This window comes from Natator depressus, chromosome 2 (assembly GCF_965152275.1).
Source record: "Natator depressus isolate rNatDep1 chromosome 2, rNatDep2.hap1, whole genome shotgun sequence".
Classification (NCBI taxonomy): domain Eukaryota; kingdom Metazoa; phylum Chordata; order Testudines; family Cheloniidae; genus Natator; species Natator depressus.
This window is the reverse complement of record NC_134235.1, coordinates 112,951,206-112,968,875: the sequence shown is the minus strand read 5'-3', so window position 1 is coordinate 112,968,875 and position 17,670 is coordinate 112,951,206. Positions and strand designations below refer to the sequence as shown.

General features: G+C 44.3%; 1 protein-coding gene across 1 annotated transcript; it reads left to right on the top strand.

The window, feature by feature from the left end:
* Nucleotides 1–13,155: 13,155 nt before the first annotated feature.
* LOC141981513 (myb/SANT-like DNA-binding domain-containing protein 7) lies at nucleotides 13,156–15,228 on the top strand. Its single transcript, XM_074943172.1, has 2 exons — nucleotides 13,156–14,022; nucleotides 14,602–15,228. Exons 1-2 carry the CDS (start codon nucleotides 13,438–13,440, stop codon nucleotides 14,617–14,619), a joined length of 603 nt encoding a protein of 200 aa, XP_074799273.1. The 5' UTR covers nucleotides 13,156–13,437; the 3' UTR covers nucleotides 14,620–15,228.
* Nucleotides 15,229–17,670: the final 2,442 nt, after the last annotated feature.

Below are 17,670 nucleotides of genomic sequence, written 5' to 3'. Positions count from 1 at the left end.
TACAAGGAAGTCCCTCAGGCTACTGCTCAAGTGGATCCACAGTCCTGGATCATCTAGACTTAAGGAACTAAACTCAGCAGCACCTGTTTCTTGCACCTCCACCACACTCTTCTCTGATCTACACTTTTCTTCAGGAATGTGCATGGTTACATCTATTTGAGATGGAGATATGGATCTGCAGTAGCTGCCAGGTCACCTGCACTCAGACTAGCTGGAAGATCAGGCATCTTCTCACCACTCACATCCTCACTGGGGCCGGAAGGCTCACCATGAACATTTGTGTCTATGTATCTCAGGAGAGCTCCTTCCTGCTTAGATAGAAAAGCTTCCTTTGCTTTTTCTTTTTCTCAATGCTGCCCCAGAAGGGCGTTTTCTTCTTTCACTCATGACTGCTGTTCTGTGCCAGCCACAGTAGCTCTCAACGCTCAGTTGAAAGGGACAAATAAGCAGGCTGGTAGCAGGGCCTGAGTGAGGGAAGATATCAGCATCTTAAGGGCCTAACTGGCTCCTACTACTTCAGTTCTCCTCAAGTGGGTTCAGGGAAGCAGCAGGAAACAGGAAGCTCCCTGAGAAGCTGGTGTTAATCAGTCCAGGCTCCTGGGGGTGCTAGAGAGGTACATAAGAGGCTCCTCCTCCTCTCTCTCCCTGTAGCTCCTGCTGCTTTCTGTTATTCCCTCTCACCTTTTCACCTGCCTGTTATGTCTCTTGTGCCCTCCTTCCTCCAGCACAGCACTCCATCATCTCTGTGCATCTAGAGCAGAGAGAATACATATGCACCAGCAGCAGACACAATTTTCTACGCTCTGGGTCCTAGTGGTTCCCTCCCCCCCTCCCCCCCAGTCTGGCACCTGAGGCACCCGCCTCAGTTTGCCTCATGGTAAGGCCAGCCCTGCTTCTGAGTTTGTTGCTGCCAAATTAGTGTGTGTGGTGAGGGTTAATAAATTACATGACTGGTGTTGGGGAAGTAGCACAACTTTTTTCTTTTTGGTCTGTCTTTGGTCTGTAATTCTTTACATTAGGATTATTTTTTGTCACATGATTTTTGCTAACAATTTTTATATTTTCATTTGAAGATGACAGCAGATCTGGCAAACTGTTGATAAGCAACTGAACTCCTAAGAAAGGGATGTAGAAATCTGCCTTTCAAGATTAACTCAGAGAGAAAGGCATGATATTTTTCAGTTTTCCCAAAATGTAAATGAAGTATTCTTTGATGGTTACAATCTGAGAAGACCCAGAAAATAGGAAATCAGGATGACTTTACAACTAGAGCTGACTGAAGGATGGTGATTCCATTCTGAGACAATTTTTGAGATTTTGAAATTTGTTTCCTTGGAATAAAAACAAAACCTTTTGAATGTTTTAGCAAAAATTGTGTGTGTGGGTGAATTAGAGCAGAATTTTTTCATTCCAAATCAGGCAGAGGAGGGACTTCAACCTTGGGTTTCCCACATTAGGCCAATTACCCTAACCACCCAGCTCTAGAATTCCTGTTTTTTGTCTAGGCCCCAAAAACCAGTTTCCATGAACCGTTCATCTCCACAAAAATGTTTTGGCTTCAATGAAAGAGCGTGTTTTGTCAAAAATGTTCGGACCAGCTCTGCTTCCAACATTGCATTTCACAAGCGTCTTTTTACATTCCTCTGTCATCCTTTCAAACGGACTCATTTGGATTACATTTGGAAACAGAGCCAGTGAAGCAAAACTAATGTAGGTATGTTAGATGCTTATGGATTGCTTCCTGGGAAAACTGAACCACAGTCTCTGCCATCTCTGGCCAAGTGATCTGTTAGTAGAAGAGGACACTGTTCCTAAATGCTGTGGCACTGTGGTTCTTTTGGGATAATATATATATATATTTTAAATTTTGGTAATCCTAGGTTGGGTAGCCTTACTCAGTATCAAGGCCCTGACCTACAACCCTTGCTGACATGAGCAATCCTATTCACCGCAGTGGGACTGCTTGTGTGGGAAATGGAACCTCATGGAAATAAGTAAGGTGTTAAAGGTTCATGTCATAATGTTTTTATGGAGTATTGAGATTGGGGTGAGCAGTAGAGGACAGGAAAGATGGTCCTATGAGTAAGGCACTGCCTTGGGACTTGGAAGAAATGGGTCGAGTTCCTGACTTTACCACAGACTTCCTGTGTGACTTTGGGCAAGTAATTTAGTCTCTTAGTGCCTGAGTTCCCTGTTTGTAACAAAGGGATGATAATACTTCCTCTCACCCACCGTTTGTCCGCCTTGACTTATTTAGTGTAACCTCTTTGGGGCAAGGTCTGTCTCTTATGTTATATATGTACAGTGTCTACCAGAATGAGGTCCTGATCTTGGTTGATGCCTCTAGGCTCTACCATAGAACAGATTTTTAAAAATGATATAGTGGATGGTAGCCTTTTATCTCTTCAGATCTGCACTCTAATGCCTTGAGTTAAAAGGAGAGAATACTGTGGTCTCATTATAGTCCTCATTTCTGTAGAGACCCTGCTCAAAACAGGCCTATAACTGGGATGTCACAGGGAGTGTTTGGCTCAGGATTGAATTGCAAAGTACACCTGAGAGGTGTGCAAAAATGTTGAAAACTGTACAGGGAAACTTGCACAGCATCAAGCTCACACTATGTCTAGTGTTAGTGCGATTGTCAGTGGCTTTCTGTGATGTCCTGTCCCTTTAAATGTTCAGGGGAATGTGTGTTTTTCCCCACCTCCCCAGTGCAAAGTCTCGCTTTTGCATTAGCTTCAGTTTTGCGATCAGAACAATAAAGTAAGCACAGCAGATAGCTGTGTTTCTGTCCGCTCCCTATGTATCTGTCTGTCTATTTCCTTCTCTGCTGGCTCCAGAAATATAATGTGGGTGGTGAGGGCCTTCTGTCCCACAAGTGTCCAGTGCTCCCATTGACTGGATGAGAAGAAGCAGCAGCAGCAAGCAAATACTATGAAAAGGTGACCAAAGTTCACTTAGTAGCACGGGGTGACAGACTGCTGGTTCTGCTCCTGGGACAGTGTGAACCAGCCAGCTAGAGAGGAAGACAAAGATAGAACAAAGGAATAGGCTGCTGTCCTGATGTGTACAAACGAAGCAGTGGATGTAAATAGGCAGCCATATTGACTAACCATGTCCAAGCAGAGAAACAGCTGAACCTGCACTGAGGGTCTATAGCCAGCAGAGGGAGCCCAACTGCAATCAAAGCAATGTATAAACCCACACCCAGCAGAGGGTGATCTAGCGCAGATAGTGCACAATTTAAAAAAAAATCCCTGTGGAACAGACAGTGTCCAGGAGGCGTGAAGTCTAACAGGAGAACAGAGAAATGGCACTTTTTATAAGCAATGCTGGTGAGTTGATGACAGCTGAGAATCATGGATGATGTACCTTGAATGCTTTGAGCAATTTGTAAACTGCAACACCATTCCAGATGGACAAGTTTCAGCCATGTTGACAGTGATGGGTCAGAAAGCATACAGACTGCCGTGTGACCTGTGCTCTCCAACCATGCCTGGAACTGCCATGTACACCGCAATTACTGCAGCAATGCGGGAACATTTTTCTCCTACCCCATTACTGATAGCAGAATGGTATTGGTTTCATCAGAGACATCAGGGAAATGGACAGTCAGTACCACAGTTTGTTGCTGCCTTAAGGAAGTTGTCAGAACATTGTCAGTTTGGACAATCATTAAGTGATGCCCTGCATGACCAGTTAGTCTCTGGATTATGCAGTGACCAGGTCCGGAAGACGTTATAGACTGCATCAGTGCTTGCATTCAAAAAGGCTGTTGAAGGTAGCAGTTGCAATGGAGACCACAGAGAAGGATTCTCTGGAATTTAGTGTAAATCAAAAAGTTCACCTCCTGAATTGATGAGACAGAAGACCATAGGGACATAAGGAATTTCTGTGTGGCTGTTGTATGCAAACTACACACTCTAAAAAGGATTGGTGGGCATGTAAGTTTATTTGCAGAAAATGCCAGAATAAAGGACACATTGCTGTGACCCGTTGCACATTTCAATGACCAGCAACACAGAGTAACTGTACATCCAGGAATAAAGATATGAAGACTGAACCTAAGAAAGGATCGAAGTTGGGAATTCATAATGTGGAAAAAGAGAAGAGCTCTAGTGACACTAACAAAGACCTAGCACTACATGTCTTATCAGAAGCTAGAGTCAGAGATGGCATCTGGGTCACACCCTTGATTGAAGGAGTTTCTACAAGAATGGAACTTGAAATGGAGCTGCTGTTTTCTGTGTCTACTTATCACCAGACTTTATCACAAGTTCCTCAGGAAGAAACCTCCACGATTTTGTAGACTTACGCCAGAGAACAAAAGGGATACTTCAGGTGAAAGTTCAATTAGAAGGACAATCAGTTGTTTTTCCCTTGTATGTCATTGAAGAGAAGTACCCACCATTATTTGGCAGATCTTGGCTTGAGAAACTCAAGGTGAATTGGAATTGGATCAAGGCAATCATGAAAGCACCTAAAAATATTCAAGAAATACCAGACAGACATGCCAAAGTTCTTAAAAAAGAACTTGGACAGATGAGCAACGTGTTGGTGAAGCTCACTGTTAAATCTGGCAGCCAAAATATTGCACTCCCAGAGTTGTGCCTTATGCACTGAAGCCTCGGGTGGAATCTGATTTGGACTATTTAATGAACATCGGAGTCTTGTCACCAGTTTCACACAGTGAGTGGGCTACAGCCATCATACCAGTGATCAAGAAGGATAGCATAGTCTGAATTTGTGGAGATTTCAAAGTGACACTGAATCCAGTTTTATGTGCAAACCAGTATCCACTGCCTCATGTTGAAAATTTGTTTGCTATTCTTAGTGATGGACAGTGTTTCAGTAAATTGGATTTGCTCAATGAATACTTACAAATGGAAATTGATCTGGCATCTCACAATCAACACACACAAAGGCTTATTTTGGTACAGGTTGCCTTTTGGTATCACATCAGCACCTGCTCTGGTCCAGAAAGCCACAGATGAGATTCAGAAGGTACTGAATGGAGTTCAATGCTATTTGGATGACATCCTTGTTATTAGACAGGTTCAATAGAATCATCTTCAAAATTTGGATACTGTCTTGCAACATTTGGAGGATCATAGAATGAGAGTACATCAAGACAAATGTGCGTTTTTCAAACATTCAGTTGAATACTTTTGACGTGTAAGTGATGCCATGGGCTTAAGGAAATTGCCAGAAAAATAGAAGGCAGTTCTTCAAATACCACCACCAGAGAACGTGTCACAGTTACATTCATTCTTAGGACTGTTTAACGACTATGGAAAATTTTCTGTCTAATCTGGTGACAGTATTGAAACCTTTATGTGAACTGTTACAAACAAAGAAAAAATGGAAATAGACTGAAATGTGAATGTGCATTTAAGGAAGCAAAAGAAAAACTCTTGACACCAGCAGAAATTCCTACACATTTTGATGCTTCCCTACCATTGCAGTTGGCTTGTGATGCTTCACCATATGGAGTGGGTGCCATTCTTTCTCACATTTTTCCTAATGGAATGGAGAAATCAATGGCCTTTTCATCACAAACATTCGCTACTCTTGAGAAGAACTATGCACAGAGTGAGACACTCTGAGCATTATCTTTGGAATTTGGATGTTACCTCTGTGGTAGAGATTTTACCTTGCTGATGAATCATCACCAGTCACTTTCAATTTTTGAACTGAAACATGACATTTCATCAATAGCTTCTGCTCGTATACAACGATGGGCATTGCTCCTTTCAGCTCATTCCTATACTATTCAGTTCCATAAAGGGACTCAGCAGAGCAATGCTGATGGACTGTCACACCTGCCATGCCCAATTTCTCATCAACCCAAAGAAATTTCAGGTGAAGTGTTCTATCTCAGTTTGGTGGATAGGTTACTCGTCAACATCAGAGACATTAACAAAGAAACAGCTGAGGATGATGTGCTTTTTCTTGTGAAGGGGATGGTAATACAAGGCACAATGTTGGATCAAAAGAATCCTCAGTTTACACAATTCGAGTCATGTCAATGTGAATTATCTGTGAATCATGGTTGTGTCTTGGCGTTGTATGGATGAAGGATAAAGTCCGGAGTCATGTCTGGTGGCCAGTGATTGACAAAGACAGTAAGAGGAAAGCGAAGTTGTCAAGGCTAAATCCCCACTCTGTCACTCTGAGTGAAGAAGTGGGGGCCCGCAAGGATTTTAAAAATTAATACTGGCCAATCCAGGCTTGTATTACACTGCCAAGGTTACAGCTTTTCTCTGACCTAAGCTTGGTAAACGCTGCCCCCACCCAAATGCAAAAAAAAAATCCCTTTGAACCCAGGAAGGAGCACTGGGAATTCTTCCCTGTGGGGTACACTCAAGCCCTTTCACTCCCGACCCCCTCCGGAGAAGAGTTGAGAAAGAAAACACAGGAAAGTAGCTGTGGCTACCAGCTGATCAAACAACATGCACAAACCCTTAGGACACCAAAAATCCAATCATGATTTTAAAAAAGGTAAATTTTATTAAAAACAAAAAGGAAAAAATTACATCTGGAACTTAGGCTTTTTGCTAGATCTTAAAAGGAACAGTTACAAAAATTAGGCACCCAAAATAGCTTTCTTGGGGGTTCAGCTTAAAGGTTAAAGGTTACAAGCAAACAAAAGCATCAGGGGTTAGCATAAAGGAGATCCACAAGCCAAAATAAAAAATAAACCTGATTGTGTCTAACTAAACATTCCCTATCCAAATAATTTCTTCTAGGTATGGAAGATGAATTTTCATACCTGGTTCAAGCCCTAGACAGCATTGCTGCTCCGTTCTTGCAGCCCAGAGAACACAGACAAAGGGAAAATTTGTTTCCCAATTTTAAAAAGTTCTACCTTCCCATTGGCTCTTTTGGTCAGGTGCCCACTTCTTTTCTTTTACCTGTGGACTTGTTAACCCTTTACAGGTAAAGCAAGCAGAGAACAGACCAAGAGGGATTTTACAGCTAACTGCTTGGCTGGGTGTTCATCAAAGGGAGCTACTCCCCCCCCCCCCCCTTCACGTATCACAAAAGTGCTGTACTACGTCAGCAAATTCAGCGTGATCCTGGCCCAGCTTATCTACACTGTTGATCGTGGCCTCAGACTCCTTGGAGTCGTATTCATGTGGATTTTGCAGGACCTTTAGAAGTTTTGGTCATAGTTGACGCTGATTCAGAATGGTCAGAAGTTTTCAAAATGACTTCTATTATGGCTGTTAAGACCATTGAACATCTTTGTACCTTGTTTAGCCAGTTTGGTTTATAGTTATTGTTACTATGGTTACTGAGTGACAATGGACCTCAATTCTGTTCTGAAGAATTTCAGAAGTTCCCAGCTCCAAATCGAATTCAGCAGGTATGTGCCACATCTTACCATTCTGCTACAGACTAGCAGTATGCTTTGTACAAACACTTTAACATGCCTTAAAAGCTAAGAAGTTTTTTTCTGAGTCATCAGCAGAAATTGGACAATTTCTTGCTTGTCTACAGGAACAGACTACATGTTACTACCCAGGAGTCACCTGCAACCCTTTTCTTGAAGCAGTCTTTTCATACCAGTTGGTACCTGTTATGATCTGATGTTGCCTCACATGTAGCCAAATCCCAAGCTATGCAAATTGATTGACAGCATGAGACTCATCATCGTTCTTTTCAAGTTGGAAAATTAGTGTGGACTTGCAGCTATGTTCTGGAAAGAAATGGGTACCTTGAGAACTTGTAAAATTCATGGGACCTGTTTTCTCTGTGATAAAACTATTAGATGGTATTTTATGGAAATGACATAGGAACCAGTTGCAACCTTGACTAGTACTGGAGTCCAGTGACATTCAGTAGGACTCTCTGTTCTTCCCATCAAACCTCCTTTTGTTACAACTCCTAATTTTAACAACATGGTGGAAGAAACTTTGGTATCAGACCCAGCTGATTCCTTACCACCAACTGTTCCCATTGCTCAGGATGTTGCCACACCACCATCACCACGTTATCCCAAAAGAGTGTGAAAATTAGTTATGTGACTGAACTTATTACGTTGTTTAGTTAGTGAGTTGCTATCCCAGGGCAGAATAATCCCCTGTATATTAAGAATCTGTGGTAGTCCACTGGCAACTTTTGGTTAGGTTATATTGTGTTTCAGGTTAACCATGCAAACGATAAGATATGTGTGTGGAAAGTTTTTAAAAGTAGATTAAAGGAATGTGATGTCTTATCCCTTTAAATGTTCAAGGGGCTCTGTGCTCTCCCTCACCCCCAGTGCAAAGCCTCACTTTCATGTTAGTTTCAGTTTTGTAGCCAGGACAATAATGCTCTGTTTCCAACAGCTCCCTCTGCATCTCTGTCTGTCTCCTTCTCTGCTGGCTCCGGAAACATAACACTTTCATTATCAATACATTTACTCTTAGCATTAACAGTAGATACAAAGACTTACAAGGCTAGCATAAAAAACTTACAGTGCATTGGGGTGTGTGCTTTGTGTAAGGGTAAAGGATATCCTCATTCTTTTAGATTTAGACAATGTTTGTTTAGTTATTTATTACTCGTATTGCGGTAACACCTAGAAGCCCCAGTCATGGACCAGGACCCCATTGTGCTGGGCCCTGTACAAGCACATAACAAAAAGATGATTCCTGCCACAATGAGCTTACAGTCTAATAGACAATAGGTGGATATAACACATGGAGCAGAGTAAGGTAACAATAAGACAAAACTGGCTAGCATGAAAAAGCAGTGCTGCCTAACTGTTGCTCTAGCCAACAGCAATACTTCTGGCTTCCAGAGGTTGAGAATGAAATAGCTCTGAAGCATCCAGCTGGCAATATCCTTCAAGTGTTCCTCCAGCGCAGAGACTTGACATGAAGGGTGCACTAGGCCAGAGAGAGAAAACTGTGTCATCAGTGCACTGAACCTCTACAACCATGTATACAAATGATCACGCGAAACACGTTTCATCTATATCCTAGTCTTCCAGCTATGACTAGAACTGCTGTAGGGCATGCTGAGCTTTATTTGTCTAGCACTGATATTTTCTTTGATATTGGTGGTTTGTATCTCACATAGCAAGTGTAAAGTATTAAGTTGGTTGAACCATTTATTTTAGAAAGAAGGCGGCTTTGGAAGACTCAGCTGGAAAAATTGAAGTCCTGGTGAAACGAGCCCTCTATGTGGTGTGAAACTAGCCTTACCTACTGATTTTTGTTGCTACTGCATTGTCTCACCCATAATGCGCAAACAATATATATATAGATGCCAAGGTCTGTGCTTAACACCCTGATAGTGCAAAAAAAAATTACTGTATGTGTGATGTCAGCCAGATAATTTTACTGTAAGATCTTTACATTTTTAATTTCTTTCACTTTTTATGTACACACGGAGAACTATGGTCAGCATAGAAACAAGAGAATAAAATTTTCTGGGGGTCAGGCCAGTAATGTGCTAATAAATAGCTGCTGGAGGGAAAAATTCTCTACTCTTCCACAGACTTCTTGTGTGATCTTGGGCAAGTCATTTAGCCTCTCTATGCTTCAGTTCCCCCATCTGAAAATGGGACTAATAAGACTTCTCTACCTCACAGAGGTGTGAGCATAAATACATTAAATGTTTAGTCATTCTTGAAAATGAAGGTAGAGTTGTTTTTTTAGTTATTTCTTGCAACTTTCTGCATGTGCGTACATTACACTTTTGTTTTTAAAGAAACAAATGGGTGATTATTACCCAAAGTGAATTTTGGGAAGGGCGGGGCAGAGGAAAAGAGAAGGAAAGAAGACAGAGTAGCTGTTCTAGGCTTTCTTGTAGGTACCCTAAAAAAATGGTCTTGAGGAGGGAATTGAAGAAGGAGAAGATAGCAGTCTTGCAGATCAGTTTGGGGAGAATGTTTTCCATGAGGTAGTGAGATGTGAAGATGTCTGTGAGAGAAGCAGACAAATTGGTGGCTATAGCTAGCAGTGTAAATCCAACACTATGACTATATATGTAATGTATAGTATATATCATAAATATACAGGATGAGATGCTCTAAGAGAATTCTCTATATGGAGTTTGCATGCCAGGATGAGGTATGCTAAGGTTGTTTTATGACAACTTTGTGGCCTCCTGATTCTGGCTGCTCCAAGGCCTGGAGAGCTCCCTGGCGTAAGTTAGACAGACCTGGAGAGCTGGCTAAATTATGGGCCCCCTCCTGGGGTTTTGGGCTGCAGCACTGCCCAAAATCTCCCCAGTGCTACATGCTGCAGCCTTGCTCTTGACACAATCCCTTCATGCTCAGCCCTGCCCTCAGCACACCCCTGTACCAAGACTGAGTAGGGGATCTTTGGGGATCTGTCTGAGCTTGGAGAATCCTCCCCTGGCTGGAGGTGGCTGTTTTATAGCCCCTATAGTCAGCTCCTGCCCTTTTGTGTGGCAGAAAGTGACTGGAGTGAGGATGAAGATCTCACTCCTAATAAATAGAACAATTCACTTCTACCTATTTTATTGAAGAAGACAAGTTAATAAAGACAATGGTTTAGATTTTGTCTGGCTGATAAAGAATACTCTCTGCTTGCATTATGTTTTTATGACTTGAAATGTTTTTTTTCCTAATCCAGTGCTAACTTTTGTGGAAGAATAAACACATTTACTTTGCTTTGCCTTTTTAAAAAAACTTATTCAGAGATTGATTCCTGATGCCCACCTTCTTTCTTGCTGGAAATGTCTGGAGAAATCTTTTTCCCCCCCATGTTATTCAGCCAGCTGCTGTAACTTGTCTCACAGGACAGAAAGCAGAACTTTTTAAAGCAATTCTGTGATTGCACATCACTAACTTAATACTGAAGTTCAGTTTATTTTTAAAAAAAATAGGCAGCTTAAAACATAATTATTAACTTAACAAAGCGAGGCAAGAGCAGCATCCAAAGAATTCATGTTTGAAGTAACTGATAATCCTTTAATTGCTACTTCTCAGTAAAATTCAGAATATGTTAGAGAAGGCCTTTATTTAAAAATGCCACATGCACATCAAAGGTGCTTTTCTTGTCTTTTATACAGTAGCTTTCTTTCAAATAAAGAACTCCCTCCCCCCCCGCCCCCCCAGAAATGGAAAAGCAATTCCATTGTACGCTGAAGTCAGTTCATTTCTGTTCTAAAGTAAATGCTGGTTTTTGGCAGCCCGTAGATGGAAACGTGTTTAACATTGGAAAGGTGAATTGCCATTGCAGCAAGAACTGGAAGCAGGTGTCAGCATTAGGGAATTATTGTCTACTCTTTTGTGAGTGGCTCCTTGTTACAGGGTTTTGAACTTGACGTTGCCAAAGTTTAGAATGACATTTTGTTTTCTTTCACCCACTGATCTTTGTAAAAATATAATGCAAAGGAAATTAGCTTTACTGAAGGTATATATAATAAAAACGTGTGTGTATGTATAGTTTTAAGTATCCTAACTGGAACCATAAATTCCACAGACACGATGATACCTTGTTGTTAGCAGAACAGTCTACTTAGCTTCCTGAAGAGCAACTTCATTATTTTGGGCTGATGAAAAAGATAGGAAATGTCAAGGGGGGGAAATTGCTGTGAGAATTGTTGTTTTTTCAGTTGAGATTTAGCACAACACGTGAATGTCACCTATGAACTACATTACTTTCTTTGGGATCTACAAACTCACCTAATGGAGAACTCCTACAAAATTTAATAAGGATTAAGCCAGAGTTTCTTTAGAAATCAGTCTACAAACCTAAAGTATTTAATAGAAGATAACCTGTGTGTATGTTTTTTGAACCATCCTATACAATTCCAGAGAAGGGAATATAATTGTCTATTCAACTCTAGAAGATGGTTTAAAAAAACAGAGAAGTGTTTTTTAAATTAAATTCAATAGGACTTTTTCTCTAAAGGGTCAGCAGGAACCGCTGAAGGTTTTGGTGAAATGCTGAATATTGTACATCATGAAATTCAGTATGTCCCTAATTCAGCACGACGCTTAGGATATGTCTACAGTGCACATGCACTCAGTGTGACGTACGGAGTACGTACATGGCACCTTTTCCCTAGTATGCATATAAAGTGAGTAGTCAGAGAGGCACTGCTTATGCAAATAAAGACATGCCAAAATCTTGGGGTATGTGCCCTACAGGAATCTCTGTGCACCCAGCCGGTGCCTCCCCTGTCTACACTGCTGTTTTCAGCAGCATAAGTGTCCTGCTGGCTCCCTGCTGCTGGAGCCTTTCCCTGCCACAGAGAGAGAGGCTTGGGCGGGATAGGAGGGCAGGGGGCAGAGGGGAAAGACTGCCAAAGCTGCTGTTGAAGCCTTTCCCCACTGTCTTCCCTCCATCAAAGCCTTTCACTGTTGCGTATAGCTATTGTACATACCCTACATACTACCACCAATGTAGACAAGGCCTTAAGCATGTGCTTAATTACTTATTTGAATAGGGATATTTTTCTGAATTAGGGCCTATAGGGACAGCTTTCCTTTTCCTCACCTGATTTTTTGAATCCTGAAGCTACGCTTTCTTGTAAACCAGTACACTGCTTTTTGTTACAATGTTTTTTTTTCCCTTATGCTCCATGCATCCCATCAGTTTGTTGTAGCCTCCTGTTGCCTACAGCCTTATACTTGGATTGGAAGATCTTCGGGGCAGGGACTATCTCTTTCTTGTATATTTGTACAGTGCCTGGGACAGTGGAGCGAGGGGCCTCTAGGTGCTGCCACACACCTTTGATACTTAAATGTCATTATTATTATTTGTATGGTGCATTGTATTTGTAAAAACAGCAGTTCGGAGATTGTGTGGGCAAGGAGGCCAGCATTCCATGACCTAGCAGATGACATTCTGACCCTTGAATGGCTGAAAAACATCAACAACAAAAGAATGGCAAATTCCGTCCAGTTAGGAGTGCCCGCCTATGAGCAGTGTTTGGCCAGATGTTGTTCTTTCCATCTACCACTAGTTGTCACTCATGAAAACAAACTCAGGAGGGAATATTTCTGCACTTAAAAAATAAATGAACAAAAAGTTCCTCTTTTAATGATCAGATCAGGGAGCCCTGCGCTTTTCCTGTATTACCAGCCAGTGAGAGGAAGTAGGAAGTGTTCTGAGCCCTGGTCTACACTAGGACTTTAGGTCGAATTTAGCAGCATTAAATCGATGTAAACCTGCACCCGTCCACACGATGAAGCCCTTTATTTCGACTTAAAGGGCTCTTAAAATCGATTTCCTTACTCCACCCCTGACAAGTGGATTAGCGCTTAAATCGGCCTTGCCGGGTCGAATTTGGGGTACTGTGGACACAATTCGACGGTATTGGCCTCCGGGAGCTATCCCAGAGTGCTCCATTTTGACCGCTCTGGACAGCACTCTCAACTCAGATGCACTGGCCAGGTAGACAGGAAAAGAACCGCGAACTTTTGAATCTCATTTCCTGTTTGGCCAGCGTGGCAAGCTGCAGGTGACCATGCAGAGCTCATCAGCAGAGGTGACCATGATGGAGTCTCAGAATCGCAAAAGAGCTCCAGCATGGACCGAACGGGAGGTACGGGATCTGATCGCTGTATGGGGAGAGGAATCCGTGCTATCAGAACTCCGTTCCAGTTTTCGAAATGCCAAAACCTTTGTCAAGATCTCCCAGGGCATGAAGGACAGAGGCCATAACAGGGACCCGAAGCAGTGCCGCGTGAAACTGAAGGAGCTGAGGCAAGCCTACCAGAAAACCAGAGAGGCGAACGGCCGCTCCGGGTCAGAGCCCCAAACATGCCGCTTCTATGATGAGCTGCATGCCATTTTAGGGGGTTCAGCCACCACTACCCCAGCCGTGTTGTTTGACTCCTTCAATGGAGATGGAGGCAATACGGAAGCAGGTTTTGGGGACGAAGAAGATGATGATGATGATGATGACGAGGTTGTAGCTCACAGCAAGCAAGCGGAGAAACCGGTTTTCCCGACAGCCAGGAACTGTTTCTCACCCTGGACCTGGAGCCAGTACCCCCTGAACCCACCCAAGGCTGCCTCCTGGACCCAGCAGGCGGAGAAGGGACCTCCGGTGAGTGTACCTTTTAAAATACTATACATGGTTTAAAAGCAAGCATGTGAAAGGATTACTTTGCCCTGGTATTCGCGGCTCTCCTGGATATACTCCCAAAGCCTTTGCAAAAGGTTTCTGGGGAGGGCAGACTTATTGAGTCCTTCATGGTAGGACACTTTACCACTCCAGGCCAGTAACACGTACTCGGGAATCATTGTACAACAAAGCATTGCAGTGTATGTTTGCTGGCATTCAAGCAACATCCGTTCGTGTGTTATCCTCAGGAGAGTGAGATATAATCCATGGTCACCTGGTTGAAATAGGGTGCTTTTCTTCAGGGGACACTCAGAGGAGCCCATTCCTGCTGGGCTGTCTGCCTGCAGCTGAACAGAAATGTTCCCCGCTGTTAGCCACAGGGAGGGGGGAGGGTTGAGGGGGTAGCCACGCGGTGGGGGGAGGCAAAATGCGACCTTGTAACGAAAGCACATGTGCTATGTATGTAATGTTAACAGCAAGGTTTACCCTGAAAGAGTGTAGCCAGTGTTTTATAAAATGTGTCTTTTTAAATACCGCTGTCCCTTTTCTTTTCTCCACCAGCTGCATGTGTTTCAATGATCACAGGATCTTCTCCTTCCCAGAGGCTAGTGAAGATTAGAAAGAAAAAAAAACGCACTCGAGATGAAATGTTCTCCGAGCTCATGCTGTCCTCCCACACTGACAGAGCACAGACGAATGCGTGGAGGCAAATAATGTCAGACTGCAGGAAAGCACAAAATGACCAAGAGGAGAGGTGGCGGGCTGAAGAGAGTAAGTGGCGGGCTGAAGAGAGTAAGTGGCGGGCTGAAGAGAGGGCTGAAGCTCGAATGTGGCGGCAGCGTGATGAGAGGAGGCAGGATTCAATGCTGAGGCTGCTGGAGGACCAAACCAGTATGCTCCAGTGTATGGTTGAGCTGCAGCAAAGGCAGCTGGAGCACAGACTGCCACTACAGCCCCTGTGTAACCAACCGCCCTCCTCCCCAAGTTCCATAGCCTCCACACCCAGACGCCCAAGAACGCGGTGGGGTGGCCACCGGCCAACCAGCCACTCCACCACAGAGGATTGCCCAAAAAAAAGAAGGCTGTCATTCAATAAATTTTAAAGTTGTAAACTTTTAAAGTGCTGTGTGGCATTTTCCTTCCCTCCTCCACCACCCCTCCTGGGCTACCTTGGTAGTCATCCCCCTATTTGTGTGATGAATGAATAAAGAATGCATGAATGTGAAGCAACAATGACTTTATTGCCTCTGCAAGAGGTGATCAAAGGGAGGAGGGGATGGTGGTTAGCTTACAAGGAAGTAGAGTGAACCAAGGGGCGGGGGGTTTCATCAAGGAGAAACAAACAGAACTTTCACACCGTAGCCTGGCCAGTCATGAAACTGGTTTTCAAAGCCTCTCTGATGCGTACCGCACCCTCCTGTGCTCTTCTAACCGCCCTGGTGTCTGGCTGCGCGTAACCAGCAGCCAGGCGATTTGCCTCAACCTTCCACCCCGCCATAAACGTCTCCCCCTTACTCTCACAGATATTGTGGAGCACACAGCAAGCAGTAATAACAGTGGGAATATTGGTTTCGCTGAGGTCTAAGCGAGTCAGTAAACTGCGCCAGCGCGCCTTTAAACGTCCAAATGCACATTCTACCACCATTCTGCACTTGCTCAGCCTGTAGTTGAACAGCTCCTGACTGCTGTCCAGGCTGCCTGTGTACGGCTTCATGAGCCATGGCATTAAGGGGTAGGCTGGGTCCCCAAGGATACATATAGGCATTTCAACATCACCAACAGTTATTTTCTGGTCTGGGAATAAAGTCCCTTCTTGAAGCTTTTGAAACAGACCAGAGTTCCTGAAGATGCGAGCGTCATGTACCTTTCCCGGCCATCCCACGTTGATGTTGGTGAAACGTCCCTTGTGATCCACCAGAGCTTGCAGCACTATTGAAAAGTACTCCTTGCGGTTTATGTACTCGCCGGCTTGGTGCTCCGGTGCCAAGATAGGGATATGGGTTCCGTCTATGGCCCCACCACAGTTAGGGAATCCCATTGCAGCAAAGCCATCCACTATGACCTGCACATTTCCCAAGGTCACTACCCTTGATATCAGCAGATCTTTGATTGCGTGGGCTACTTGCATCACAGCAGCCCCCACAGTAGATTTGCCCACTCCAAATTGATTCCCAACTGACCGGTAGCTGTCTGGCGTTGCAAGCTTCCACAGGGCTATCGCCACTCGTTTCTCAACTGTGAGGGCTGCTCTCATCTTGGTATTCATGCGCTTCAGGGCAGGGGAAAGCAAGTCACAAAGTTCCATGAAAGTGCCCTTACGCATGCGAAAGTTTCATGCGAAAGCAGCATGGGTTGCTGCTACTGTGTAGCAATGCCGTACCGCGTCTGCCAGCACCCAGGAGACATACGGTGACGGTTACCTGAGCGGGCTCCATGCTTGCGGTGGTATGGCGTCCGCACAGGTAACTCAGGAAAAAAGGCGCGAAACGATTGTCTGCCCTTGCCTTCACAGAGGGAGGGAGGGAACGGGGGCCGGACAATATGTACCCAGAACCACCCGCGACAATGTTTTAGCCCAATCAGAGTGCTCCATTGGGCTGCTCTGGACAGCACTCTCAACTCAGATGCACGATTGTTTGCCGTTGCTCTGACGCAGGGAGGGGCGACTGAGGACACGGTTTACAGGGTTGACTTCACGGAGGGTTCCAATAAGAAATGGTGCACCTAAGTTATTGTTCTTATTGGAACAAGGAGGTTAGCCTGGCCTCTGATTGATACATGGCTAGATCTACCTCGCTGCACCTTCTCTGTGCGTGACTGCAGTGTGACCTAGAGGAATGAGTCCCCTAGACAGGGGAGAAGGCAAATGAGTACAAAACAAATCTGGTCTATTTCTTGTTTTGATCCACTCCATCTATCTTTTACATCTTTGGCTAGCAGCAGACGGTGCAGAAGGACTGCATGCCATCCACATCTCATGGCTGCTCGGCAGAAGACGGTGCAATAGGACTGCTAGCAATCCATATTGCCTGCCTGCTCACCATAAGACGGTTCAATAGGACTGACTGCCGGACTAAAAAAAATGACCTGGTCAAGTCACTAAAAATTTAGTCCCTGCGCCCATGTCTGCCCAGGCGCTCCTAATCGACCTCACACAGGCGACCAGGAACACCTCGGACATGACGAGGACGGCTACCAGTCGTACTGTACCGTCTGCTGCCAGAAGGCAATGGGTTGCTGCTACTGTGTAGCAATGCTGTACCGCGTCTGCCAGCACCCAGGAGACATACGGTGACGGTTACCTGAGCGGGCTCCATGCTTGCGGTGGTATGGCGTCCGCACAGGTAACTCAGGAAAAAAGGCGCGAAACGATTGTCTGCCCTTGCCTTCACGGAGGGAGGGAGGGAACGGGGGCCGGACAATATGTACCCAGAACCACCCGCGACAATGTTTTAGCCCAATCAGAGTGCTCCATTGTGACTGCTCTGGACAGCACTCTCAACTCAGATGCACGATTGTTTGCCGTTGCTCTGACGCAGGGAGGGGCGACTGAGGACACGGCTTACAGGGTTGACTTCACGGAGGGTTCCAATAAGAAATGGTGCACCTAAGTTATTGTTCTTATTGGAA

What these genes read in the sequence shown, in the direction of transcription:
- LOC141981513 (XM_074943172.1), top strand. Translation starts at nt 13,438, where the DNA reads ATGCAGAGCTCATCAGCAGAGGTGACCATGATGGAGTCTCAGAATCGC.